Source organism: Alosa pseudoharengus, unplaced genomic scaffold, assembly GCF_046254945.1.
Source record: "Alosa pseudoharengus isolate Yale_2024_CS ecotype anadromous, Long Island Sound unplaced genomic scaffold, YU_APseudo_1.1 YU_APseudo_1.1_scf_20, whole genome shotgun sequence".
Taxonomy (NCBI): Eukaryota; Metazoa; Chordata; class Actinopteri; order Clupeiformes; family Clupeidae; genus Alosa; species Alosa pseudoharengus.
The window spans coordinates 30,058,826-30,076,962 of record NW_027468664.1 but is presented as its reverse complement, the minus strand read 5'-3'; the positions used below and the strand labels follow the sequence as shown (position 1 = coordinate 30,076,962).

At 43.5% G+C, this 18,137-nt stretch overlaps 1 protein-coding gene across 1 annotated transcript in view; it reads right to left on the bottom strand.

The window, feature by feature from the left end:
- Window positions 1–11,006, bottom strand: part of grm8a (glutamate receptor, metabotropic 8a) — a 119,567-nt gene extending 108,561 nt beyond the window's left edge. Inside the window, exon 1 of the mRNA XM_076297069.1 lies at window positions 10,880–11,006. Coding sequence (XP_076153184.1) covers window positions 10,880–10,991 — 112 coding nt within the window. The 5' untranslated portion in view covers window positions 10,992–11,006. The remainder of the gene's footprint in view (window positions 1–10,879) is intronic.
- Window positions 11,007–18,137: the final 7,131 nt, after the last annotated feature.

The following is an 18,137-nucleotide window of genomic DNA, read 5'->3' as shown; positions in this document are numbered from 1 at the left end:
CCTCGTCTAATTACAGTTCCCCAATTTAGTCCCGCCCGTCCCGTTGGCCCACCACACACAAACCCACAAACGCAATTAATGATAATCGGATTGCAGATTTCGTTTTCACTCAGCGACCATTCTGTCGCGCCTTCTGGACTCGGTGGTGTTCCTCATTTTTTTTATTATTCTTTTTTTTGTCAACGGTCGCGCACATTGATGAATCTCTCTCTCGAACCTCTGTATAAATCTCCTCCCAGGCTACCGAGGTGTGCCGCAGGGCGGAGGAGATACACTTCTTTCGCTCGGCACACACTCTATCTTCCACGGGTGCTTTTCTTCCTTACACACACACACAGACACACAGACACACACACACACACACACACACACACCACTTTGCTCTCCCCACCTACCTCCGTGAGGCTCCAGTCATAAAACAGCCAATTTATTTTTTTGTAGGGCTTCAGTAAGGTGGCACATAAAATCAAAACTAGTCAGAATCCACGAGAGGAAGAAAGAAAGAGAGAGACAGAGAGAACAGGAGAGAAAGAGAGAGAGAGAATGGAGAGAGGTTGAATATAAAGCCATGTCTGAACCTTGCATAAATTCTGATCCCTCGTCTGAATAATACAAGTTTTCAGAAGTGAGAAATGAGAAGCTTGGGAATGATGAAACTTTTAAATCCATGGTTTTACAACATTTGTTGGTGGATGAATAAATTACTTGTCAGGCAGAGACTAGGGCAAAAATGACTTCATATAACAACTGAAACAAGCAGCGGCAGAAAAAAAAAATGGCTGATGTTATATTCCTTATGGGTTTTCCTAACCCCTCAATTGCCTCTTAGGTAAGTCTGTGTGATTTTTTTTTAAAAATGGTTAATTTCACTTCATTTGCCAATTCACAGCCCTGACAGAATTATATAATTGGTTTTGCATGGAGCCTTGTGTCGACCACAGGGCATTCACGTGTAATATGCAGGAAATCTAATTTAGAAGTTTTAAACAGAAAGAGGATAAAGTTCTTCCCAATTCCAAAGCATCTTCCACAACACAAAGATGCATACACCCACCATCCTGTGTCTCTCTCTCACACACACACACACAGACAGACAGACACACACACACACACTTAATATCCAACCCACACATACAAATGTGTGTACACAGTCTTCCACATATCCAACACACACACATGCAAGTGTGCATATACACACTTGGTACACATCCACAGCATCCACAAAATGCACAAATAGGCCTCTCTCACTGGCTGTCATCCCCTTGATCAGCTTCTTTTCATAGTGAAGCCAATTCAGCTGCCGGGGGCCAATCTGCCCCAAATGGGAGGGAGTGCGAAGCTTGATGAAGAGCTACAGGGTGCTCTGGAGCCACGCTCGGTTGTGGGGGGGGGAGAGGAGAGGCACAAAGGGAGAAAGGCTAAAGGTGTGTGTGTCTGTGTGTGTGTGGGGGGGGGGGGGGGGGGGAGATTGATGCGAGCATCGTAAAGCACTCCTGCAACCTGCAGCTCTGTAGCGGCGTGATGTATGGCGGCGGATCACGCCTCCGTACAACACTGGGCAAACACTGATGATGTCAGCCATTTATCGGCTAATGTGTGAGACAGTACAATCAGTCCCTTTTCAGCGCCGCGGCCCTCAAACGCTGCCAACTGCGCCGATTCATTGTGTTCATTTGTCTTGATTTCCATTCTCTGTGAAGGATGCAGTGGCGTGTACCGTGTCGGCTATGGGGAAAGACTAGAGCATTGATCTGACAGTAACTGGCTTCAGAGCACTCTCTCTTTCTTTTCTTCTTCCTCTCTCTCTCTATCTCTCTCTCTCTCTCTCTCTGTCTGCACTCACACTCTCTTTCTCTTTGTTTTTTTTCCGTTTTTTTTCAATCACCAACTAACTCCCTCCCTCTCTCTGCTACCAAGTGCTCCCAAGAGGTTTTTGTGAGTGACATTCTGACCCGAGGTCGAGATCGCTGGTGTGTTGTCGTGTTGGAGTCCACAGTCGGTCCCTGTGGGGCCGTCTTAAAGGACATAAAGACGATGTCCTGACAGAAGATTCCAGAACACAGATTAAAGGAATTCCTTTAGCTGTGTCACTATGGAATGGTGTGCCTGTCTTTCAAGTCAGACTATTCTAACATGACCTCATGGTCAGCTGATCACCCATACCCAGAGACTATGGGTGTGTTCCGATTACAAGGGTCCCTACGCTGAATTCCCTACTCCCTACCCACTGCACAGGGTGTAAAATTCACAGGGATCTCGATCGCTAAAACCATTTTATTTGGAATGCCCTGCTAGTTCATAGTTGATGTTTGGATTCACAAGTCGTGTCCAACGCATTATCCATTCAAAACAGTGGAGAGTTAGCTTGCTAGCTTGCTTTCGTTCACAACATTTCAGACGTGTTTTGGGATTACAATAACTTTGTTTGGCTTTTTTTTTTTATGTACAGGGTCTTTCTCGCTAGTTATCACAAAATCCAAGCATAAAAAAGCCAAAAAAAACAAACAAGTGACGTTTATCTGCAAATACGGCCGCTTCGGACCATTTACTGAACTCTGGGTGCCATCTAACTTCCGGTGAAGTGAGCTATGTTCACTAGCTCCCTACACACTGTGCAGTTCACTTCAAACTTAACACTGTCACTCTCTACGGAACGAAATATCACTTAATATGGCTGAACACCCTGTACAATTTACTTGGCAGTCTACTACGAGGCGATCGGAATGCACCCTTGTCATCCCTATGAAGGAAACACTAAACGGAGGGGAACAGAGGAGGCAGTGCCACCTCCATGGGGGCCTAAGTAAAATTCTGCTAAGGGCCCCTTCTACCTGAACTCTGTGGACCAAAATGTTATTTTTGTACAGTCCCACCTGATACCCCAGTGCTCCCAATACAATCATCCCACCCCATTTTGGATGTTAACAGAAGTTAAGTGTTTTTTGGGGAAAGAAAAATAATTGTGTGAATCACCTTCACAGCTATAGATGCCCAATTTTAGGGTCTGGGCTGCTTGCTTTTGAAGCTGGCTGTACATATCTGGTTGTGCTATTACTGACTGAGGCTGACTGTTTTTCACCTATGTCTGTAGTAGGTTATGCCAAAGACATGTGTACTGGACTGGATTCCCTTCGATTTCTTTTTTCAAACGTAGACTTATTTAAATATTATTAAACCTACTAAATAGTCCTACTTCATTTAATTTACTATGTGCATCTATTGTCCAGTATGCAGCACAGCAAATCAAAGTTAATCCATTAGGCAATTTTCGATTTTGCATGTATTCAGTTGAATCTAAACCAACTAAAGCTAGACTGAAACATTTTAAAACCATCGACTTGTTTTAAAAAAATGTATGGGAAGAGTGAAATCACAGATTATTTTAGAGACGGGTCCTCACATGTTTCTGCTGAAAAACTACTGGTTTCATCTAAAGCATGCACGCATTAAAATATATATATTTTCCCAAAATGTAGCCAGTCACCTGCATTCAAAAAACGGAATATGCGGTTATATTTCACAACTTTTGCGAAGTACTCTGACTGGAAAAGGCTGGCAAGCAAGCCGCAGACAGATCAGGGGATTCACTTCCCTGTAAGGTAGGCTGGGCCACCAACACATGCTGGAGAGATTACATTACTATACTCAAATTATTTGTTGACATCAAACCGAGGAATAGTTTACCCGACTGCTGTTCCCGCTGTTAATTCTCGTAAAGTTTCTTCTTCCTTTTTTCATTCCCTGAAGGCTTTCACATTCTTGATGTATGAGACACTGTCGCTATAACTGTATATCTTCCGTCACTAGCTTGACTCAAAGGAAGACGGGAGAGGGGGCCTTTACTTGCAAGGCCTTACACAACTTGCGTAGAGTGCGTATAGGGCGATCCGGCCCTGAGAGAAGGTGTGGTCTTCCTCTGAAAAAGAAATGATGAACTGGAACAGAGGAAGTGTGGTCTTCCTCTGAAAATGAAAATGAAAATATTCACACATTACTCAGGTGAGGAATGGTGACCATTTAATGGCTTCTTGTCTTCCTCGCTCAGCCCTTCCCATGGAGACTAGACACTTCAGCTGTTTGGGGACTTAAGTTGTCAGGTCCTTTTAATGACCGTCTTTTAGTGCTTTCTGAAATATGACTCCTGACATTTGCACAAGGCCGAGTTCTTGACCTAAAGAGCAGAAGAGGAGTCGAAAGGTCTCATCAGGACACACTTAAGCTCCCCTCCATCGTCACCCTCCCTTTCTCTCTCTCTCTCTCTCTCTCTCTCTTTCTCTCTTTACTTTCACTCTTGCTCTCTCTCCTCTCTTTCCTTACCATCCTTACACATCCCCTCTTAACTGTGAGTGAGTGACCCCCCCCAACAAAGATGGAAACTCGCTGTCTAGCTAACAAGCCGTCATTGGGGAGACGGTGGCACAACAAAAGCACACGTCTCGACTTTCATTTAGGAACGAAGCAAAGAGAGGGCAAGAGAGGCCGAGATGTAAGAGAGAAACAGGAAAAAGAGAGAGAGAGAGAGAGAGAGAGAGAGAGAGAGAGAGAGAGAGAGAGAGAGAGAGAAAGAAAGCAGCAGCAACGGCCCCTACATTTTTCTCGCATTGTCCTGAGCCTAGCGGCAAACACAAGGAGGAGTGTTGTCATGCCGACGACTGTTTAATCGCCGTGCCGACAGGGCCCACATTTCTCCGGGAATTCAGACCCAGCTAATCAGACTAGGCCCCAGCCTCCATCTATCACCCCGCCGGTCGGTGATTCATTACAGGCCCTCTTAAGTGCCCGCTTTTGGGTTCGCCAACGAGAGATCCGCAATCGAAATCGCAGCCCTGGCAGATGAAAAGAGGACCCCCCCCTACTCCCTCCTCCCACCTCCGTTAACCCACCCCACCTTCCTCGAGCCCCATCACATTTGTCTCTTACGGACACTAAAAGGAACAATGCCTGTGTGGTTTGCGTAATGGGAGAGCGGTGGAGGGGTTCGCTTTCTCCACAATCAATGTTTATACTCAATCTACACTCATCTGTGGCTGCGGAGAATAATAGTTGCCCACCCATGCCAAGGAGGACATTCAGAATCCAGGTGGCCATGGGATTAGTTAGGTCTGTTGTTTGGGTAGGAACAGGATTGCGTAACCTTTGCAGTTAATTTAACAGTGCATTTCTGTGCCCCAGGTATTTGTCATGCTTAATTCTCCAAAGACCTTTTCATATTGAGGCGTATTTTATTTTTATTTCTCTTCTATTTTGCACATGAAAAAGGAACAAAGAAGATATGAGAATTCCAAAGTTGTTTGTCATTTTTCAGAGTGGGCTTTGTCCACATCCCATTTAAACCAACTTAGAAAAATGATAGCAAAAAAATGACTCACTGCATTTGACAGCTAAATGCATGGAGGCCACTGACAGTTCTATATGACATCTCATGCCTTTTGATACCTCTTTCATTCTAAGCAGTCTTTAACGACACAATAATACCAACATTGTTTTTTGCAATTTATTTCGGCCTTGACATCTCTGACCTCGAAAAATCAAAAGATGCTTTTCCACAGGCCTTGAGTCAAGCAGGAGGCACTGAAGCAGAACATTACTGGCAGTAAAGTGCTTTTAGGTTGTGCAGGCAGATTCACACACACACCCACACGGCTTGTGTTCCATTGTGAAAAAGAAAATGTTATTTTTTTCGAGAGGGGTTTGGGGGGGGGGGGGGTCGGGGGTAGGAATGGACTGAGCATGTTATTCCACTCTGAGGCTTCTCTGTCTGAAAAGCACTTTTGAGTTTAATGCCAGAGTATACTGGTCACTTTGGGCAGTGGGAGGGTTTGAGGGCTCTGGCTCGGCCTGGGGGATGTGGGTGTGAAGGGCGGGGAGAGGCTGTTTGTTTGTAGGAACTTTCTGGCTTGTCAAGTTCTTCTCTCCAGCCTGCGGTTGTGTTTTTCGGAACGGAACTAATACATGAGGGAAAGCCCTGATGAGGCGATGCTATCATCTGTCTGAGCTGTGACACCCGTGTTCAGTTTTCTTAAGAGATTCGGTGTTTATCTGTTCGTGGCTTCTGAACAAGCACAACACACTGACACGCACACATAAAAGCACACACACACACATACTTACACGAATACCCATATTTTTGGATCGAAAGAACACAAGACTAAGTGTCAACAAATCCCATTGAGGGAAACATTGCTTCTTTTCTTGTCTAACACGACTCGACGCAAAAAAAAAGAATAGATGGTGAAATGCTGGTGTGGTTTCACCTTGAGACAAAAGCACGTCTCGTTAATTGGTAACAAATGTGGTGTTTGATGTGTTTTCCCGCCGCTCACTCTCTTGTGCAAGACAATGATGAATAGCGTTGTCATGTACCCTTGATCTTGGTAGCACATAATCAAGGACAAAGATCTTTGCCGCTAAACCCACCCAAGGGACGACGCTGACAGTAAAGGATATCCTGCGCACTCTGCAGTGATAAGCTTTTCTGCACCATCTCTCATAAATCAGAAAATTGCCTTTCCTTTCCTATCATAAAAAGGGGGCCTTTCCTAACTCAATGGTGCTGGGATGCGATGAATAGAGACAAGAGCAGCTGGATCTTGTCACATGTGTTGTTGTTTTTTTAAAGCGAGTTGATGGATCTAAGAGTGCTCGCTTGTGGCACCGGGGTTTTGTGATGTAACTTTTGTGCATGGCATCGGAAAAAAAACCTTTGGGGAGACGCCGGCTCCGCAAAAGCAATTCTCAGGGAGTCGATGCGAGAATATCGCTTGAAGAACAACAACGGGAAATAATGTCAAGATTAAATCTATTAATGTGATTACAGATTGCAGAAAACCTTCTGAGATGCTGCTTGGGGAGTGTTTGCTCGTTTCTTCTTGTCTTTGGCGTCACAACGCCTTGTGTGCCGGATTTCTCCCATTCCAATTGAACTGCGCTCTTCCTCTGTGTGGCTGTTCTGGGCCACTGACTAAACCCCTTGTTCCATGATATTATGCAAATGCCTTGACTTTAATCCACGCTGGCTTATGGGGAGAAGATGAGGTCGGTGACTGCACAACTCTCTGAAGCATGCACTCAACGTTCGCCTGCCCACTGGGGAGGTATTGACCAAAAATAACAGCAAACCCCTTGTTTAATCTGTGGTTATGCTCTCTCTACCCCTCTCTCTCTCCTCCTCTCTTGCTCAGTCTCTCCATCTCTCTCCCTCTCTCTCTCTCTCTCTCTCTCTCTCTCTCTCTCTCTTTCTCACTCTCTCCCTCCCTTGCTCTGCCTAGCTAATGGTTCATTTAGGACTTTAAACACAGGGATACATGCCTTGCCCCTCCAGAGCCCTGGGGTCTCCCTGAATGAGCTGGCAGCTCGGGGGCCTGCAGCAGAGTTTCAGGAGAGCACCTAATTGATTCAGCACGACGGTCATTAGGAGCAGCCGAGCCCGGGCGAGGAGAGGAGAGGTGGACACTCACTCCAACTGGCTGCCTTCAGAGGTGCACTGATGAAGGCGAGGGACTGCCACTGGCCAGCCATGATGGGAGAGGGGGGGGGGGGGTCGGTGAGAGGGAGGAGAGGGAAGAGAGGGAGGAAGAGAGAGTGGGAGCAGTGGAGCTGTCACTGGACTCTGAGGAGAGGAGAGGAGACGGAAACCCTCCATACCCTGACACGAGGCCGGTCGGGGAGAACAGGGAGGGCTGTCAGACGTGGGTGCAGGCAGGCAGGCAGGGAGTAGTGGCGCCTGGGGAGCAGGGTTGGGGAACTAGCGGGAGATCCCAGGGAGTGCGCGGGTGTCTGTCTCCAGAGAGCTTTTGCAGGTTTGGAGGAAACACACTTTAATGTAGAGGCGGAGCAGGGTATGACTGGAAGCCAAGTAATTTGTATGCAGTCTCCACCCAGTGTTCTTACCTATTAGTCAGAGTCCAACTGCCTGGTTTTGCATTGTAATTGTCTGTGTGCTACCAGACTAAATATGGAGTTTGCTTAAAACCTCCCAGTCAAGACTCATCATTACCATATATATATGATATATATATATGATAATGTATACACGATAAGGATAATCCTACCACTAAGAAAGCCACGAGTTATTATTACAATACGGCATGTATTTCTGGGTGCCTTGGCAGATCAGCATATACAATGTAGCAGGGATGGTAGACTGAGAAGAAGCATGTCTGCCAACAGTTAGCTATATCATAATGCACAGATACAGTACAGCTATATCATAATGCACAGACATAGTACAGCTATATCATAATGCACAGATTGCCCTGGCTGCCACACAACGACAGCAGTGATGACAGGCGGAGGAACTTTGTCAGGCCTCATTAACAGGTTCTAAGCCTGACAGACAGGCGCGGGCCGAGAACGTGTGGAAGGGGATAAAACCGTCACGACAAGGCAGGCGAAGAGGACGGAAGACACAGCGCTATCCTGAAGGAGGGTGGGCGGCTGAGGAGGGGGTACTACGGATGTGGGTTCCAATCTGCCCCACTTCTCACGGAGCCAGCGCAACGGACAATGAGGTCACATCTATCATGCTGCCGTTAGCCGCGTTAGCCGCGTCCTTCATCATGGCTGTCGGAGACAGTTGCGGAGACGAGGAGCCCCGGCACAGCGGCGAACCGTCCCGCTTGACACGGCGAGGCGAGCTGGTGTGGGCGGGGGGAGGGGGGGTGGAGGAGTGTGGTGGGGGTGGAGGATTCTTCCGCGTGGAGGCCGCAGAAGCTCAACGTCACACTCTCTGACATCTCTGCTCACCCGTCAGATGAAATGTATTCTAGAAAAAGTGACTCATTGCGCTTCAAAAATCCGCTGCATTTGTGGTGGCGCTCCCTATTCCGCTGGTTATCTATCATTTACGTACTCTGCACAGGGCAGCAAATTAATTTGATAATCTAAGGTTAATGCGCTTGTCATGTAAAGGTCAGTGTGAGTTTGATGTATTGTATTTCACCCCCCGTTTTTTTTTTTCTTCTTCTGAGGACAGATGAAGCAGAAAGAGCGCGGAAATCGTACGTTGTTTCCCTCATTAAGCAGACACCGGAAAACAAGAGCCTCATTGTTGCCTGGTTATTGACTTTTCATTCGACTGTTACGTGACATTAGATCGGCAGCTAATTGGATGCTTGTTAAGTCCTTTGTCTCTCAGTTTTAATCCACCACTTGTGTTGCAGCTGGAAGACTTGAGCCTGTCATCTGTCTCAGATGGGAAATCTAACACCGAGAGAGGAGGAGAGAAGAAAAAAAGAAAACAAAATCCCCTCAGCAATCTGGAGATGTGAAGGAGAGGGGAGGGGCAATATGGGTGGGTGGGTGAGGCAGCAGAGAACGAATGGGAGCAGCCTAGCTGGCCTAGCACCATCTCTCCCTCCTCTCCATCTCTCCATCTCTCCTCCTCCTCCTCCCTCTGTCCCCTCCCTTTCCATTTATTCACCATCCATTTCTATCCCTCTCTCCATCTCTACCACCATCAATTTCCCACCTGCCTGTCTTTCTCTCCAACCCTATACTTCTCCCACCCCCCTCCTCTTCCTCCACCTTTTCCTCCTCCCCCTCAACAACCCCCCCCGCCACACACACACATACACACACACACACACTCCACTTCATCTCGCAAAGTGGACTGTGATGTTTCGCAAATCACCACACTGACACAACTCCGTACAGCACTGATGTATTCCCCCTCAGCAGAACTGTCAGGAGCCTGTGAGATACTCTGGGACCCATTAGCCCACGAACAACAGGCCGGTTAGGTGTGTAATAAGGCTGGTGGGTGTTCGCTGTTACCGCCCAACCCCTCTGTGTGAGCGCACGATACGGCTCGTGAATTTTAAAAGCGTACAATTAAACACCCCGCAATGCAATGCTGCTAGGAGGAGTGTGGGGATGGGGGGGGGGGGGGCTTTGCTTTTGCTTCGGGGACTGCGCCGCCTCCATAATAACTGTTCATTTCCATTGGATTGAATGGGAGGGGACAGATTATGTTGGAAAGGTGTGCGGGCGGGCGTGCAGGCAAACTAGGATGGCTACTCAGGCCACATCATCTTCTCACTCGATCGGCAATCCCCCCCCAACTCCACAGCTTCTCTCTCCTACATCGCCGTAGCTATTTTTCACTTGCTAACACCCCAGGGGTAACTCTGGGTAGTCTGCTGCCCAATCACCAACACCTCACACACACACACACACTAACATACACATACACATACACACAAACACAACACGCGTGCTTAGCATTCAGGCCACGCAGTTTCCAGTGCAGTGTGTCTGTCCTGACGTCCTCACAGTCAGACACTGCTTGAAATATCAGCCCAGTGTTTGTGCTCTTCAGGGGCACCCTCTCTCTATCGCCCGTTCGCTGGCGTGTGGACAGCTGATACTGAGGCATCTCTCGGCAGGATCGTCCCCTTTAACATCCCACGACAGACAACAGAGACAAATCCAACAGAGAGCCTGACTGTTTCACTTTCTTTTTTTTTTTTTTTGGGGGGGGGGGGGGGCTTTATATGGAGCGGCCTCTTGTGCAGAGTCTGAACCATCCCAAAAAAAGAAAGAAGAAATACAGAAAGACGAAGACAGTGAGCCCACCCAGGCCCCAGCTGTCAATACAAATCTGCTAGCGCAAACTCACCAGGGTGCTAATCCTGTTCAGAAGCATCATTCACAGGAAATGTCAAACACTGGATGTGAGGAGATTTAAGACTTTTGTCAAGACAAGCTTAATTAGACAGATTGATTTTTCTGCCCAGATGTGCCGGGAAGCCCATCAGTCAAACATCCCCACCAGGGCAAGTGAGGCAAAGTGCTCATGCACTCCTGCACTTCACCCTCCCAGCCAGCAGGGGGGGGCTGCCATGATAAACGGTGTCACGCTAACATAAGTATGACTCACCGATCTCCCTGGAGATCTGGACGAACGCCTCCACGCCGCTCTCCCCATAGCTGCCCTCCGAGGCCAGCGTGGACACGTAGTTCCACCCCATCGCCGTGACGATGTCCAGCATGGCTTGCGCCTGGTAGGAGTCGGGTGGCACGACGCGGGAGAAGAAGTCGTAGCGGGTGTTGTCGCTAAGATCCGGTGCTGTCGACGCATAGCTGATTTGAGGAATCTGCGGAGGCAAAAAAATAAATAAATGTGAAAGACATATTGAGTTATGAGTGGTGGAACACACAAGAAAATAAAGGCATTTTGCTGTCAAATAAGGAAAGAAAAAAGCAGCACAAAACAGGAAAATAGGACAGGAACTAGAGAAACGGTAAACACAGAGACACACAGAGATAAGACGACCCAGAACGTCTCTACATCCGAACGGGGTTACATGACTCCATGGCAGTTAGCCTCAATACTGATGGCCAACCGAATGAGGCCGAGAGCTGTTGACAGAAAGTGAAGAAGCATGGAGGCAGGCAGGCATGGCTTATCAGCAAGAGGTCTAGCTAATGGACTTTGGGGTGGAGGCGGTTGACTGACAGACCGAGGTGAAGTTAGTTTGATATTTGATATTCGGATATTCGACAGATATTCAAAAAAAAAAATTATGCGGCCGGTTTCACCCCGTGTTTGCAGACAATGTGAAAACAGATGACCTGTCTACTTGCTCCCAGCCGACCTTAGGGACCGTCTAAAAAGTACCTTCTGAATTACCTTCATAGTCTTTTTTGTCAATAGCTTTGACATCATGTGACCTAGTGACTCCAAACTAATTCAAAATAGTTATCCTATATGGGACTCATCAGACACACCTCTTTTTATAGTCACTGTATGCACACTGTATTTTATATGAATATTTTGTAAAAAAAATACATTATATCCTATATGAATGGTCCTCTTTTTTGAATACCTCCCAAGTCATGTGACCTAGTGACTCCAAACCAATGGAGAATAGTTATCCTATATGGGACTCATCGGGCACGCCTCTTTTTATGATCACTGTATGCACACTGTATTTTTTATGAATATTTTAAAGAAAATACATTATTTCATATAAGAAACAGTCTCCTTTTTTCAATACCTCCCAGGTCATGTGACCTAGTGACTCCAAACCAATGCAGAATAGTTATCCTATATGGGACTCATCGGGCACACCTCTTTTTATAGTCACTGTATGCACATTGTATTTTATATGAATATTTTGTAAAAAAATACATTATTTCCTATATGAATGGTCCTCTTTTTTCAATACCTCCCAAGTCATGTGACCTAGTGACTCCAAACCAATGCAGAATAGTTATCCTATATGGGACTCATCGGGCACACCTCTTTTTATGGTCACTGTATGCACACTGTATTTTATATGAATATTTTGTAAAAAAATACATTATTTCCTATATGAATGGTCCTCTTTTTTCAATACCTCCCAAGTCATGTGACCTAGTGACTCCAAACCAATGCAGAATAGTTATCCTATATGGGACTCATCGGGCACACCTCTTTTTATAGTCACTGTATGCACACTGTATTTTATATGAATATTTTAAAGAAAATACATTATTTACCAAAAGAAACTGTCTTTTTTTCAATACCTCCCAAGCCATGCGACCTAGTGACTCCAAACCAATGCAGAATAGTTATCCTATATGGGACTCATCGGGCACACCTCTTTTTATGGTCACTGTATGCACACTGTATTTTACATTAATATTTTAAAGAAAATACATTATTTCATATAAGAAACAGTCTCCTTTTTTTCAATACCTACCAAGCCATGTGACCTAGTGACTCCAAACCAATGCAGAATAGTTATCCTATATGGAACTCATCAGATACACCTCTTTTTATGGTCACTGTATGCACACTGTATTTTATATGAATATTTTGTAAAAAAAAAAACATTATTTCCTATATGAATGGTCCTCTTTTTTCAATACCTCCCAAGTCATGTGACCTAGTGACTCCAAACCAATGCAGAATAGTTATCCTATATGGGACTCATCGGGCACACCTCTTTTTATAGTCACTGTATGCACACTGTATTTTATATGAATATTTTAAAGAAAATACATTATTTACCAAAAGAAACTGTCTTTTTTTCAATACCTCCCAAGCCATGCGACCTAGTGACTCCAAACCAATGCAGAATAGTTATCCTATATGGGACTCATCGGGCACACCTCTTTTTATGGTCACTGTATGCACACTGTATTTTACATTAATATTTTAAAGAAAATACATTATTTCATATAAGAAACAGTCTCCTTTTTTTCAATACCTACCAAGCCATGTGACCTAGTGACTCCAAACGAATGCAGAATAGTTATCCTATATGGAACTCATCAGATACACCTCTTTTTATGGTCACTGTATGCACACTGTATTTTATATTAAAAAAAATACATTATTTCCTATATGAATGGTCCTCTTTTTTCAATACCTCCCAAGTCATGTGACCTAGTGACTCCAAACCAATGCAGAATAGTTATCCTATATGGGACTCATCGGGCACACCTCTTTTTATAGTCACTGTATGCACACTGTATTTTATATGAATATTTTGAAGAAAATACATTATTTCCCATAAGGAATGGTCTACTTTTTTTCAATACCTCCCAAGCCATGTGACCTAGGGACTCCAAACCAATGCAGAATAGTTATCCTATGTGGGACTAATTAGACACACCTCTTCTTATAGTCACTGTATGCACACTGTATTTTATATGAATATTTTTAAGAAAATACATTATTTGCCATCATGAATGGTCTCCTTTTTTCAATACCTCGCAAGCTTATTTCTCGCTAGACATCACAGATCGATCAACATAGAACTGTTCTGATATGTGATACTAGTCAGACACGTCAATGTGAAATAATATTTTGCATGAACTATTATATTTAATTTTTTTTAAATAATCATATTTATTTCCTATGGAAAACAGTGTTTTGCTCAATAGCTGCCATATAAGGGGTCCTAGACAACACAGATCAATCCAGAACTGTTCTGCTATGGGGTACTTATCAGACACACCAAAATATGAAAAATGATTTGGCATCTACTATTATATGGAAGGTATTGAGAAAACACAGTTTCCATAGGAAATAAATGGGTACTATAAAATAGTATGTGCAAAAATTATATTAATTTGAGGTTTGTCTGATTAGTAGATATTCTGCATTGGTTTGGTGTCCCTACGTCACTTCCCTTGGGGGGGGGGTATTGAAAAAGGAGACCATTCCTTATAGGAAACGATGTATTTTCTTTAAAATATTAATATAAAATAGAGTGTGCTTTCAATGGTTATAGGAAGAGGTGTGTCTGATGAGTCCCATATAGGGTAACTATTCTGCATTAGTTTGGAGTCACTAGGTCACATGGCTTGGGAGGTATTGAAAAATGGAGACCATTCCTTATGGGAAATAATGTATTTTCTTTAAAATATTAATGTAAAATACAGTGTGCATACAGTGACCATAAAAAGAGGTGTGCCCGATGAGTCCCATATAGGATAACTATTCTGCATTGGTTTGGAGTCACTAGGTCGCATGACTTGGGAGGTATTGAAAAAAGAGGACCATTCATATAGGAAATAATGTATTTTTTTACAAAATATTCATATAAAATACAGTGTGCATACAGTGACCATAAAAAGAGGTGTGCCCGATGAGTCCCATATAGGATAACGATTCTGCATTGGTTTGGAGTCACTAGGTCACATGACTTGGGAGGTATTGAAAAAAGAGGACCATTCATATAGGAAATAATGTATTTTTTTTACAAAATATTCATATAAAATACAGTGTGCATACAGTGACCATAAAAAGAGGTGTGTCTGATGAGTCCCATATAGGATAACTATTCTGCATTGGTTTGGAGTCACTAGGTCATATGGCTTGGGAGGTATTGAAAAAAAGGAGTCTGTTTCTTATATGAAATAATGTATTTTCTTTAAAATATTAATGTAAAATACAGTGTGCATACAGTGACCATAAAAAGAGGTGTGCCCGATGAGTCCCATAAAGGATAACTATTCTGCATTGGTTTGAAGTCACTAGTTCGCATGGCTTGGGAGGTATTGAAAAAAAGGAGACCGTTTCTTATGGTAAATAATGTATTATCTTTAAAATGTTCATATAAAATACAGTGTGCATACAGTGATCATAAAAAGAGGTGTGCCCGATAAGTCCCATATAGGATAACTATTCTGCATTGGTTTGGAGTCACTAGGTCACATGACTTGGGAGGTATTGAAAAAAGAGGACCATTCATATAGAATATAATGTTTTTTTTTTTACAAAATATTCATATAAAATACAGTGACTATAAAAAGAGGTGTGTCTAATGAGTCCCATATAGGATAAATATTCTGCATTGGTTTGGAGTCACTAGGTCACATGGCTTGGGAGGTATTGAAAAAAGGAGACCATTTCTTATGGGAAATAAGGTATTTTCTTTAAAATATTCATATAAAATATAGTGTGCATACAGTGACTATAAAAAGAGGTGTGCCCGATGAGTCCCATATAGGATAACTATTCTGCATTGGTTTGGAGTCACTAGGTCACATGACTTGGGAGGTATTGAAAAAAGACAGTTTCTTTTGGTAAATAATGTATTTTCTTTAAAATATTCATATAAAATACAGTGTGCATACAGTGACTATAAAAAGAGGTGTGTCTGATGAGTCCCATATAGGATAAATATTCTGCATTGGTTTGGAGTAACTAGGTCACATGACCTGGGAGGTATTGAAAAAAAGACTTTTTCTTATATGAAATAATGTATTTTCTTTAAAATATTAATGTAAAATACAGTGTGCATACAGTGACCATAAAAAGAGGTGTGCCCGATGAGTCCCATATAGGATAACAATTCTGCATTGGTTTGGAGTAACTAGGTCACATGACCTGGGAGGTATTGAAAAAAATACTTTTTCTTATATGAAATAATGTATTTTCTTTAAAATATTCATAAAAAATACAGTGTGCATACAGTGATCATAAAAAGAGGTGTGCCCAATGAGTCCCATATAGGATAACTATTCTGCATTGGTTTGGAGTCACTAGGTCACATGACTTGGGAGGTATTGAAAAAAGAAGACCATTCATATAGAATATAATGTATTTTTTTTAACAAAATATTCATATAAAATACAGTGTGCATACAGTGACTATAAAAAGAGGTGTGTCTGATGAGTCCCATATAGGATAAATATTCTGCATTGGTTTGGAGTCACTAGGTCACATGGCTTGGGAGGTATTGAAAAAAGGAGACCATTTCTTATGGGAAATAAGGTCTTTTCTTTAAAATATTCATATAAAATACTGTGTGCATATAGTGACTATAAAAAGAGGTGTGTCTGATGAGTCCCATATAGGATAACTATTTTGAATTGGTTTGGAGTCACTAGGTCACATGATGTCAAAGCTATTGACAAAAAAGACTATGAAGGTAATTCAGAAGGTACTTTTTAGACGGTCCCTAAGGTCGGTTGGGAGCAAGTAGACAGGTCATCTGTTTGTACATTGTCTGCAAACACAGGGTGAAACCGGCCGCATAATGTTTTTTTTTTGAATATCTGTCGAATATCCGAATATCAAATATCAAACTAACTTCACCTCGGTGACTGACAGATTGATTTCTCTAGAGGGAAAGAGAGAGAGCCTACGCCTGCAGTCAGATTTATTTGTATGCGGCAGCAGGCCTCAGAGCTTCAGACTCAACTCACGTCTCCCTCATACACGTTCGCGAGTCCAAACACTGCTGAGGACTCCACGTTGCCAAATCATCAGCTAGACCGTTCAGGGAGGAGGTGCAGGGGATCGTTCATATCTTCATTTTTTTTTTTTTTCATTCTTTTTCTATTCAACGCTGATATGTGCTCAGAGAGAATTCCACTGTCAGCTCCTGCTGAGTGTAGTTTTTGCGAGCAGTGCCCTGACACGCTGGCTGATTTTCGCCAAATTTATTTATTTATTTCTATCGATTTAGATGTGAAAAATCTGATTCTTTTTCTCTCCTCCTCACCGGTCTCGCTGAGCGAACGCGCTGCAGCTTTGTGGGATGTTCCTTGGGCTGAGCAATCACTTACAGCTGTCAGCACGCATCATATGTGCCAGAACCCCCATCTTGAGCTGCCCTACTTTTTGGCCTCAGAAACGCTTCAGTTTGACCATACAAGCTGTCAAAACCCAAGAATGCTCGAAATGGTGACTCCAAAGACCTGCCCACACTGCTAGTACTAACTATATCTAAAACTATATATAAAAAAAACATCTTAGCCTCCATTTCTTAGCCTACCCATGACAGCTTCAAAGAAGTGTCATTCATGTTTCATTCATCATTCATCAAAATGTATCATTCATCATAATGTGATGTCTTGAAAATTCGATGGATTCTATGAAAGTGATTCTAAGTGATATCAGTCTTCATGTCATTGTTATTGTACAACAGTGTGCAGTGCGAAAATTGCCATTCTTATGAGCTCTTTCATATTCCAGAAACTTCATCTGAAGTGAGGTCAAAATAAAAGAGGTCTGAGATTATGGTAATAAACCACTGCCATCAGCGGAATCCACTGTCTCACTGGAGAGCTCTGCATGTGTGTGTGTGTGTGTGTGTTTTTCTGGGGTCAATATCTTGCAGAAGACCAGTCATCCATTCAGGAGCTAGACTCACTGCTGTCATAAACAGATTCGCCTGAGTGGATAAGATGTTCACACATCCGGTGGTTTCTCTTTTATCAAGGTGGAGAGGCAAACTCAAGGGCACGCATCACAGACACACCGCCGGCACCACACAACCACACTGGCATGTACTGTAGTAGGCTATATGATGGATGCATGCACTTTTGCGGCTCTTCTCTTGCTCACTCTTCCATAAACATGGCAGCTGTATCAGGATTAGTCGAAATGTATTTGTTTATTTGTTTTCATACCTGTTATCTGTTATTGTGGTCGCCCACGGTTTTGTTGACAGCTGTGGAAAATATATAGCTTTAAGCTGTCATATGCCATTTGTCATTGTGTGTAATGACTGCTTTTAAGGATCGTGTGATGACTGTTTCTCAACGGGGTGCTGACCTGCTGTTGTAGCTCGTCTCTCTCTCACACGGTAATTTGTAGCAGGCATCATCATGGCTTTATGTGACCTTCAAGATCATTCCATGAGATGTAATCAGACCAGTTCAGCTTATAGTGCACTATTTCAAGTGAAACA